At 42.5% G+C, this 12,257-nt stretch overlaps 1 protein-coding gene across 1 annotated transcript in view; it reads left to right on the forward strand.

The window, feature by feature from the left end:
* LOC121868650 (zinc finger MYM-type protein 1-like) overlaps positions 1-12,257 on the forward strand; it is a 35,757-nt gene that overhangs the window by 22,453 nt on the left and 1,047 nt on the right. Inside the window, exon 2 of the mRNA XM_042369486.1 lies at positions 5,743-7,178. Within this exon, the coding sequence (XP_042225420.1) occupies positions 5,743-7,178 (1,436 nt within the window). The remainder of the gene's footprint in view (positions 1-5,742; positions 7,179-12,257) is intronic.

The raw sequence follows: 12,257 nt of genomic DNA on the forward strand, positions 1-12,257 counted from the left end.
CTACACCACAAGTCCTTCCATCACCCCTACAGAACCCTGCAAGTGCTTCACACACTCTTACACAACCCTGCATGTCCTTCCTTAACGCCTACACAACCCTGCAAGTCCTTCCTTCACTCCTACACAAACTTACAAGTCCTTCCCTCAATCCTACACAACCCAGCAAGTCCTTCATCACTCCTACACAACCTTGCATGTCCTTCCTTAACTCCTACACAACCCGGCAAGTCCTTCCCTCACTCCTACACAACCCTGCAAGTCCTTCCTTAACTCCTAACCAACCCTGCAAGTCCTTCTTTCACTCCTACACATCAGTGCAAATTCTTTCCTCACTCCTACACAACAGTGCAAGTCCTTCACTCACTCCTACACAACATTGAAAGTCCTCCCCTCATTCCTACACAATACTACAAGTCCTTCCCTCACTCCTACACAACCCTGTAAGTCCTTTCCTTACTCCTATACACTGCAAGTCCTTCCCTCACTCCAACACAATACTAGAAGTCCTTACCTCATTTCTACACAACACTGCAAGTCCTTCTTTCACTCCTACACAACACTGCAAGTCCTTCTTTCACTCCTACACAAACCTGCTAGTCCTTCCTTCACTTCTACACAACCCTGCAAGTCCTTCCCTCTCTCCTACACAAACCGGCTAGTCCTTCCTTCACTCCTACACAACCGTGCAAGTCCTTCCCTCACACCTACACAAACCTGCTAGTCTTTCCTTCACTCCTACACAACCTTGCAAGTCCTTCCTTCACTCCTACACAACCCTGCATGTCCTTCCTTAACTCCTACACAAACCTGCTAGTCCTTCCCTCACTCCTACACAATACTAGAAACCCTTCCCTCACTCCTACACAATACTAGAAACCCTTCCCTCACTCCTACATAATATTGCAAGTCCTTCCCTCACTCCTACACAACCCTGCAAGTCCTTCTTTCACTCCTACACATCATTTCATGTCCTTTTCTCACTCCTACACAATACTAGAAGTCCTTCCCTCATTTCTACAAAACACTACAAGTCCTTCAATCACTCCTACACAATACTAGAAGTCCTTCCCTCATTTCTACATAACACTACAAGTCCTTCCCTCACTAATACACAACATTACAAGTCCTTCCTTCACTCCTACACAACACGACAAGTCCTTCCCTCACTCATACAATACACTACAAGTCCTTCCCTCACTCCTACACCACGCTACAAGTCCTTCTCTCACTCGTACACACACTGCAAGTCCTTCCCTCACTCATACACCACACTACAAGTCCTTCCCTCACTCATACAATACAAGTCCTTCCCTCAATGTTACGCCACACTACAAGTCCTTCTCTCACCCCTACACCACATCTACAAGTCCTTCCCTCACTCCTACACCACACTACAAGTCCTTCCCTTACTCCTACACACACTACAAGTCCTTCCCTCACTCCTACACCACTCTACAAGTCCTTTCCTCACTCCGACACCGCACTACAAGTCCTTCCCTCACTCCTACATCACACTACAAGTCCTTCCCTCACTCCTACACCACACTACAAGTTCTTCCCTCACTCCTACACAATAATAGAAGTGCGTCTCTCACTTCTACACAACCCGGCACGTCCTTCTCTCACTCCTACACATCACTTCATGTCTTTTCCTCACTCCTACACATCACTTCATGTCTTTTCCTCACTCCTACACATCACTTCATGTCTTTTCCTCACTCGTACACAACACCGCATGACCATCCCTCAATCCTACACAAGACTAGAAGTCCTTCCCTCGTCTATACAACCCTGCAAGTCCTTCCCTCACACCTACACATCACTTCATGTCTTTTCCTCACTCCTACACAACACCGCATGACCATCCCTCAATCCTACACAAGACTAGAAGTCCTTCCCTCGTCTACACAACCATGCAAGTCCTTCCCTCACTCCTACACATCACTTCATGTCCTTTTCTCACTCCTACACAACACTTCATGTCCATCCCTCACTCCTGCACAACACTTCATGTCCTTCCCTCACTCCTACATAATATTGCTTGTTCTTTCCTCACTCCTACAGTGCTACAGTATCTCTACAGTAGTCAGCAGATAAGATTTCAACACACTGTTATAATCTGTTTTAGTATTTATGTGGACGTATTTAACCAACACTTACATATATACAATACAACTTCCTGTCATGTTTGGTAGACTGAGTTATTTAGAGAATGTTCATCCTTTACTGTACTCTTGATCGTTTCTCTTGTCCATCTTGATGTTGCCTCGTTATCTGTACACCAAGTCATGGTCCTCATCCTCCCGGGAGTAGTATTTTCTGTTAATACCTGTGAAATAAAAATTTTATAAACCTAAAATAGTTGTTTTTTTTATATTGCAGGGCGAAAAGAATTAAAATCACTCTTTCTTCTTACTGTTATGCCAGCACTCCTCTTTATCAAGAATTTACCACTAGTCAAGTCAAGTCACACGAGTGGTCACAACAACAAGCAGGGTAAACACTATAATGACTCTTGTATTATCTCCACCACATTCTCAATAATAACCCGCAGGTTAACTCAAAATATAGGTATCATGTTGAAGATGAATCATGAAATGCATAACTTAGCATTATAAAGTTAAGAGACCACAAACAAAGGTCAAGCATTGAACAATTTAAGTACAGTACAGATGACCACAGCCTAAATTAACCCAAACCCGAAACTCAGCCTCACCATACACTCGAAAAGTACAGAAGTATACACCACTTATCTCCATATAAACATATCCTGAGTCCAGACCAATTGTACCACACTTGCACCACACACTATCACCAGCTAGGCTCGTCTACCTCCCTGCACTTGACGTGACCCACACAATGTGGATACCATGCCGCCAATTTCCATACTATTTTACCTAAGAAATGCAAAACGTTAAGCAGATTTACTTATTACATACTTATTATAAATTAATATATATAACATAATAGACAATGTTTACAAACAGGAACATATATAAAATATAGTCCTACCTACTGAAGAAGCAGTGTAATTACCTCTCAATCAAATATACTCAGGGCCTTATAAAACTCCCTCCCCAAAGATAAACACTTGTGTTTTATTTTCAGTCTGGTGAATCTGATAGAACATTTGCTACGAAATTCTCACACTCCTGCGCAACATACCAAGTCGATCCCTCACTCCTACACAATACTACAAGTCCTTCTCTTACTCCTACACCACACTGCAAGTTCTTCCCTCACTCCTAAACAATACTACAAGTCCTTCAATCTCTCCTACACAATATTACAAGTCCTTCTCTCACTCCTTCATAACCCTGAAAGTCCTTCCCTCACTCCTACACAATACTGCAAGTCCTTCCCTCACTCACAAACAATACTATAAGTCCTTCCCTCACTCCTACACAATACTACAAGTCCTTCCCTCACTCACAAACAATACTATAAGTCCTTCCCTCACTCCTTCATAACCCTGAAAGTCCTTCCCTCACTCCTACACCATACTGCAAGTCCTTCCCTCACTCACAAACAATACTATAAGTCCTTCCCTCACTCATACACAAAACTACAAGTCCTTCCCTCACTCTTACACAAAACTTCAAGTCCTTCCCTCACACCTACACAACATACTAAGTCCATCCCTCACTCCTACACAACCCTGCAAGTCCTTCTTTCACTCCTACACATCACTTCATGTCCATTTCTCACTCCTACACAACACTTCATGTCCTTCCCTCACTCCTACACAATACTAGAAGCACTTCCCTCACTCCTACACAATACTATAAAACCTTCTTTCACTCCTACACAATACGAGAAGTCCTTCCCTCACTCCTACACAACCCTGCAAGTCCTTCTTTCACTCCTACACAACACTGCAAGTCCTTCCCTCACTCTTACACAAAACTACAAGTCCTTCCCTCACTCCTACACAATGCTACAAGTCCTTCCCTCACCCCTACACAATACTACAAGTCCATCCCTCACACCTACACAAAACTACAAGTCCATCCCTCACTCCTACACAATGCTACAAGTCCTTCCCTCACCCCTACACAATACTACAAGTCTTTTCCTCACTCCTACACAATAATAGAAGTCCTTATTTCACTCCTACACAACACTGCAAGTCCTTCCCTCACTCCTACACAATACTGCAAGTCCTTCCCTCACTCCTACACAATACTACAATTTCGTCCCTCACTCCTACACAATACTACAAGTAATTCCCTCACTACTACACAATAGTTCAAGTCCTTCCCTCACTCCTACACAAAACTACAAGTCCTTCCCTCACTACTACACAATACGTTAAGTCATTCCCTCACTCCTACACAAAATTACAAGTTCTTCCCTCACACCTACACAAAAATTCAAGTCCTTCCCTCACTCCTACACAATACTACAAGTAATTCCCTCACTACTACACAACACTACAAATCCTTCCCTCACTGATACACAACACTACAAGTCCTTCCCTCACTCCTACAGCACACTGCAAGTCCTTCCCTCACTCCTACACAATACTAGATGTCCTTCCCTCATTTCTACACAACACTGCAAGTCCTTCCCTCACTCTTACACAACCCTGCAAGTAATTCACCCTCACTCCTACACAAACCTGCTAGTCCTTCCTTCACTTCTACACAACCCTGCAAGTCCTTCCTTCACTCTTACACAACCCTGCAAGTCCTTCCCTCACTCCTACACAATCCTGCAAGTCCTTCTTTCACTCCTACACAACACTGCAAGTCCTACTTTCACTCCTACACAACACTGCAAGTCCTTCCCTCACTCCTACACAATACTAGAAGCACTTCCCTCACTAATACACAATTCTACAAAACCTTCTTTCACTACCTACACAATACTAGAAGTCCTTCCCTTACTCCTACACAATACTAGAAGTCCTTCCCTCACTCCTACACAATACTAGAAGTCCTTCCCTCACTCCTACACAACCCTGCAAGTCCTTCTTTCACTCCTACACAACACTGCAAGTCCTTCCCTCACTCCTACACAATACTAGAAGTCCTTCCCTCATTTCTACATAACACTGCAAGTCCTTCCCTCACTCCTACACAATACTAGAAGTCCTTCCCTCACTTCTACACAACCCTGCACATCCTTCCCTCACTCCTACACATCACTTCATGTCTTTTCCTCACTCCTGCACAACACCGCATGTCCTTCCCTCACTCCTACACAATACTAGAAGTCCTTCCCTCATTTCTACACAACACTTCATGTCCTTTCCTCACTCCTACACAACACTACATAACCTTTCCTCACTCCTCCACATCACCGCATGTCCTTCCCCCACTCTTACATAGTATTGCTTGTTCTTTCCTCACTCCTACAGTGCTACAGTATCTCTACAGTCAGGGCCGGTTTTAAGCCTATTTGACCAATTTAATCAAATTGGGCCCCGCGCCGCAAGGGGGCCCCGCACACACGTGTGTTAGTTTTAAACTGTATACGATACAAGGTTGTATGAGCATGAAAATTCTAAAAACCATTTGGAAGCCACATGGCAATTCTGGGAGTTATACCAAAGACATTATAGTGGACAGACTATTGACAAAGAACGTGAACTAACTATTAATAAACATGCAAAGTACTGACAGCAAGTATTCAAAAGGCTAGTGGCAATAGTGCAGTTTCTTGCTGAGAGAAATCTAGCGTTAAGAGGGACAGAAGAAAAAGTTGGTAATGAGTGTGTACACAATGGAAACTTTTTAGGTTTAGTGGAGCTGTTTGCAAAGTTTGACTCTGTTCTTGAAGAACATTTACGTAAAGTCAAGGCCAACGAAATTCATAATCACTATTTAGGAAAAGATACTCAGAATGAACTACTAGACATTATGGCTACAGCTGTTTTGAATGAGATACTGAATCGCGTAAAAGCAGCTAAGTACTATGCCATAATTTTAGACTGCACACCTGACTTGAGCCACCAGGAGCAAATGTCTCTAACGATCAGGTATGTTTCTGATGGCAACTTGGCTCCTTCAGGTGTTTATGAACATTTCATACAGTTTATGCAGGTTGAAAGTAGCACAGGAGAAAATTTATATAAAACATTATTAAACACACTAGAGGAATTAAAATTGGATGTGAAAGACATTCGAGGCCAAGGTTATGACAACGGTAGCAATATGAAAGGTCACACATCGGGAGTACAAGCACGGCTGTTGCAGGATAATCCAAGAGCCTTCTTTGTACCCTGCGCATGTCACAATTATAACCTGTTACTAGGAGATGTAGCCAAGTGCTGTCCAGATGCTATAACATTTTTTGGGATCTTGCAAAGGATCTACATAATGTTCTCAGCATCAACAAAGAGGTGGGCAGTTTTTAAGAAACATGTACCTGGGTTATCAGTGAAACCCTTGAGCGACACAAGGTGGGAGTGTCGGATTGATAGTGTTAAAGCTATTCGTTATCAGGTTGGAGAAGTATATGATGCACTTGTGGAAACATCAGAGATAACAGATGAGCCCAAGGTAAAAGCAGAGACAGAAGGTTTAGCAAACCAGCTAAAAGACTATAAATTTTTAGTTTCTTTGATATTTTGGCATGATTTACTTTTTAAAGTTAACTATGTTAGCAAGGAACTACAAGGTAAAACAAAGGACATTGATGAAGGCATGGAGTCATTTGAAAAACTATTATCATGGCTAAGAAAATATAGAGAGAGTGGTTTTAATGATGTCCTAATAGGCGCAAATGATTTGGCTGAAGCTGTTGAATTACCACTAGAATTTAGGAAATTTCAAGATAAACGACTACAAAGAAGGAAGAGAATGTTTTCATATGAGGCAAAAGATCAAGCTTTTGATGATCCAAAAGAAGCATATAGAGTTCAGTGCTTTACCTTAGTGCTAGACAAAGCTATTCAATCTCTAGAATCTAGATTTATGCAGCTTAAAAGCCATATAAAATTATTTGGATTTTTAAATAACTTTCAGGGCTTACAAAAGGCAGAAATAAGGAAACACACAGTAGACCTTGAAGCAGCTTTAATTGACACCAAACTAAAACAGAACACTGATGTAGAGGTAGGTACTGTAACAAGTAAAGATGTAGATGGTTATCTGTTGGCTGAAGAACTTGAAGCTCTGAAAACTTTTCTGCCCACCAGTGTCGCCAAGCCCCAAGCCCTGTTTGAATACCTGGTAGTAAACAATCGATTCACTGCATTTCCTAATGTTTTTGTTGCTTTGAGAATTTACTTAACAATGCCCGTAACAGTCGCATCGGGTGAGAGAAGTTTTTCTAAACTAAAACTGATTAAAACATACTTACGGTCAACAATTTCACAAGAAAGACTAAACAATTTGGCGATGCTATCTATAGAAAGTGACATTACCAAAACCCTTGACTTTAAAATGATTTTGAAAGATTTTGCAAATAAAAAAGCCAGAAAAGTGTGTTTCTAAAAGGTCCGTGCATAAACAGTTTGTCTGTAATTGTCTTAACTTGTAATAAAAAATCAAAACTTTTATACTGTTTTTAAACTTTTAGTATATCAAGTAATTAATGCTTTTTGGCTAAGGCGGGCATACTACACGAAATATAAAACATCAATCTTCGACTTTGTAGAGTAGAGGGCCCCACTATCAATTTTCTAATTGGGCCCCGCAATTCCTAGCACCGGCCCTGTCTACAGTAGTCAGTAGATAAGATTTCAACACACTGTTATAATCTGTTTTAGTATTTATGTGGACGTATTTAACCAACACTTACATATATAAAATACAACTTCCTGTCATGTTTGGTAGACTGAGTTTTTTAGAGAATGTTCATCCTTTACTGTACTCTTGATCGTTTCTCTTGTCCATCTTGATGTTGCCTCGTTATCTGTACACCAAGTTATGGTCCTCATCCTCCCTGGAGTAGTATTTTTCTGTTAATACCTGTGAAATTAATAATTTTTTAACCAAAAATAGTTTTTTTGTATATATTGCAGGGCGACAAGAATTAAAATCACTCTTTCTTCATACTGTTATGCCAGCACTCCTCCTTATCAAGAATTTACCACTAGTCAAGTCACACGAGTGGTCACAACAACAAGCAGGGTAAACACTATAATGACTCTTATATTATCTCCATCACATTCTCAATAATAACCCTCAGATTAACTCAAAATATAGGTATCATGTTGAAGATGAATCATGAAATGCATAACTTAGCATTATAAAGTCAAGAGACCACAAACAAAGGTCAAGTAAAGGAACAATTTATGTACAGTACAGATGACCTCAGCCTAAATTAACCCAAATCCGAACCTCAGCCTCACCATACACTAGAAAAGTACAAAAGTATACACCACTTATCTCCATATAAATATATCCTGAGTCCAGACCAATTATACCACACTTGCACCACACACTATCACCAGCCAGGAACATATATAAAATATAGTCCTACCTACTGAAGAAGCAGTGTAATTACCTCTCAATCAAATATATTCAGGGCCTTATAAAACTCCCTCCCCAAAGATAAAACACCTGTGTTTTATTTTCAGTCAGGTGAATGAGATAGAGCATTTGCTACGAAATTCTCTCACTCCTACACAACATACCAAGTCCATCCCTCACTCCTACACAATACTACAAGTCCTTCCTTCACTCCCACACAACATACCAATTCCCTTCCTAACTCCTACACAATACTACAAGTCCATCCCTAACTCCTACACAATACTACAAGTCCTTCTCTCACTCCCACACATCTTACCAAGTTCATCCCTCACTCACACACAACATACCAAGTCCATCCCTCACTCCTACAGAATACTGCAAGTCCTTCCCTCACTCCCACACAACATACCAAGTCCATCCCTAACTCCTACACAATACTACAAGTCCATCCCTAACTCCTACACAATACTACAAGTCCTTCTCTCACTCCCACACATCTTACCAAGTTCATCCCTCACTCACACACAACATACCAAATCCTTCCCTCACTCCCACACAATACTACAAGTCCTTCCCTTACTCCTACACAGTATTTCATGTCCTTTCCTCACTCCAACACAAAACTACATGTCCTTCCCTCACTCCTACACAATACTACAAATAATTCCCTCACTACTACACAATACTACAAGTCCTTCCCTCACTCCTACACTAAACTACAAGTCCTTCCCTCACTCCTACACAATACTTTAAGTCATTCCCTCACTCCTACACAAAATTACAAGTTCTTCCCTCACTCCTACACAAAAATTCAAGTCCTTCCCTCACTCCTACACAATACTGCAAGTCCTTCCCTCACTCCTACACAAAACTACAAGTCCTTCCCTCACTCCTACACAAAACTACAAGTCCTTCCCTCACCCCTACACAAAACTACAAGTCCTTCCCTCACTCCTACACAATACTACAAGTCCTTCCCTCACTGCTACACAAAACTACAAGTCCTTCCCTCACTCCTACACAATACTACAAGTCCATCCCTCACTCCTACACAATACTACAAGTCCATCCCTCACTCCAACACAACATAAGTCCTTCCCTCACTCCCCACACACACTGCAAGTCCCTTCCCTCATTCCTACACAATACTACAATTCCCTTCCCTCACTCCCCACATTGCAAAACTACAAGTCCATCCCTCACTCCTACAAAACATACCAAGTCCATCCCTCACTCCTACAAAACATACCAAGTCCATCCCTCACTCCTACAAAACATACCAAGTCCATCCCTCACTCTTACAAAACATACCAAGTCCATCCCTCACTCCTACAAAACATACCAAGTCCATCCCTCACTCCTACAAAACATACCAAGTCCATCCCTCACTCCTACAAAACATACCAAGTCCATCCCTCACTCCTACAAAACATACCAAGTCCATCCCTCACTCCTACACAACATACCAAGTCCATCCCTCACTCCTACACAACATACCAAGTCCATCCTCAATCCTACACAACATACCAAGTCCATCCCTCAATCCTACACAACATACCAAGTCCATCCTCACCCTGCACAACACACCAAGTCCATCCCTCACTCCTACACAACATACCAAGTCCATCCCTCACTCCTACACAATACTACAAGTCCATCCCTCACTCCTACAAAATATACCAAGTCCTTCCCTCACTCCTTCACAACATACCAAGTCCATCCCTCACTCCTATACAACATACCAAGTCCTTCCCTCACTCCTACACAACATGCCAAGTCCTTCCCTTACTCCTATACAGCATACCAAGTCCTTCCTTCAATCCTACACAACATACCTAGTCCTTTCCTCACTCCTACACAACATACCAAGTCCTTCCCTCACTCCTACACAACATACCAAGTCCTTCCCTCACTCCTACACAACATACCAAGTCCTTCCCTCACTCCTACACAACATACCAAGTCATTCCCTTACTCCTATACAGCATACCAAGTCCTTCCTTCAATCCTACACAACATACCTAGTCCTTCCCTCACTCCTACACAACATACCAAGTCCTTCCCTCACTCCTACACAACATACCAAGTCCTTCCATGCAGAGTTAATCACCATCTATTAAGTCTCTGATTCTTGTTTTTCATTCGACTTCTGAACTGTAATAAATTATGGTCACTGTAAACTACAATTCTCTGGTAGGTGTTGCCAAGATATATGTTAAACTTTTCCAGTGCCATAAGCAGAGTCACAGCTTCTTTCTCTATAGTAGAGTAATTCCATTGCACCAGCCCCAACATCACTGGTAAAACATAAATTTTACTTACGAACCATTCAAAATCCTTTCTCTGCCTCGTCCAGTTCAACACGACTTCAATCCATCTGGCAGTCGAACCCTAGGCCTCCATCATCCACAACAGGTACCTTGCCAGTGAGCCACCATACTGTGTTGAATAGTATATACACCAGTGTCAACATTAGATCGGGTCAAAAAGGGCATACATATTTTAAATTGCAATTTAGAATTTGTTATAGTCTTGAAAAGTTGCTCCTATATAAAGTTTATCAAACTCCAACATATGGTATTAGTCCTGCATTATTACAGTAAATGATGGCACCAATTTGCAGCCCTTAACTAATACTACGTAGATCAATCCATACTATTAATACTGAAATGTGCTCCTTTATTTGGGTTACTTGATCAACAAACACCTTTCCCTCAATACCAATATTTTGTTCTTTTTTCCATCAGTATATAATACAGTTATCTCTTATTTTTCCTCTTCAGTGTACAACAGTTTACATTACCCGTCATCATCTCTGTCGTTTGCCTCGAGCTGCTGGAGGCTGCCCATCATCCGTGCCTCCACACTCGCCTATTTTATTTTTCTAAGGCGTGCATTTTCACCAATATGAAGGCCCCAATTTATGATATATGTGTTAACAAATTATGTTTGATGAATTTTGTTCACTTCTTTGATAACTGTGAGTCCGGGGAGGAAGAGGTGTTGATAACAACTGAGGACCTATCCAGAGTCATAGGGCAAAATGGATGTGGTGAAAGAGAATGTAGTCAATTTTACCACAAAGTTTACAAACAGTGCGGCCAGGCCAAGATGCTAATGTACTCGGCGTGAAAGTACAGTGGGGGTGACCAAGTGATACGGTGTGTAGGGCAGGTACAATGGGGTGAGTGGGAATAGGCATTGACAACATTGAGGGACACACCTTTAGTGTATCTGTGATGGTGTGCGCGTCGACATGTCGGTGGGGGTACAGGTAGCCGGGGGTGGTGTCTCAGATAGCCCTGGTGGAGACAGCTCAGACACAGGGGTGGCGCGGCTTGCGGTGGGTGGAGGACAGGCTGAGCACTGCCTGTGAAAATGGGGGCAGGACTTCGAACAAAGGCAGGACACACCGGGCAGGTCCGGTAGGCACTACACCAGTAGTGAAGGCCGCAGGCAGTAGAGCAAGCCGGGCAGGGGCTCACAGGGGACTACCAGCTTGTGTCAAACCTGAAGAGAGAGGAGTGACTGTAACAACAGAAAGAGAGGTGGGAGATGGTGGTACAGAGTGTAGCGAAGAGTTTTCAATACGGTTGGTATCTTGGAAGAGGATAAGGATCTGTGTCATGTCACTGGCGGGGGTTGTGGGGGGCAATTGATGGGAGCATGAGCCTGACAGCGTCAGGGTAAAGACAGGGAGGAGGCCCAGTAGCAGTGAGTTAGAGACAGCCAGGACTGCTGTGTTGTAGCCAGGAGAGGCAGGCAGCAGGTGTTGTTGAGAAGGCGTTATGGACAGAGGGCACACACAGAGGTGTGGCCGGAAGACTGGGG

This window comes from Homarus americanus, unplaced genomic scaffold (assembly GCF_018991925.1).
Source record: "Homarus americanus isolate GMGI-L3 unplaced genomic scaffold, GMGI_Hamer_2.0 scaffold30535, whole genome shotgun sequence".
In the NCBI taxonomy this organism is placed as follows: Eukaryota; Metazoa; Arthropoda; class Malacostraca; order Decapoda; family Nephropidae; genus Homarus; species Homarus americanus.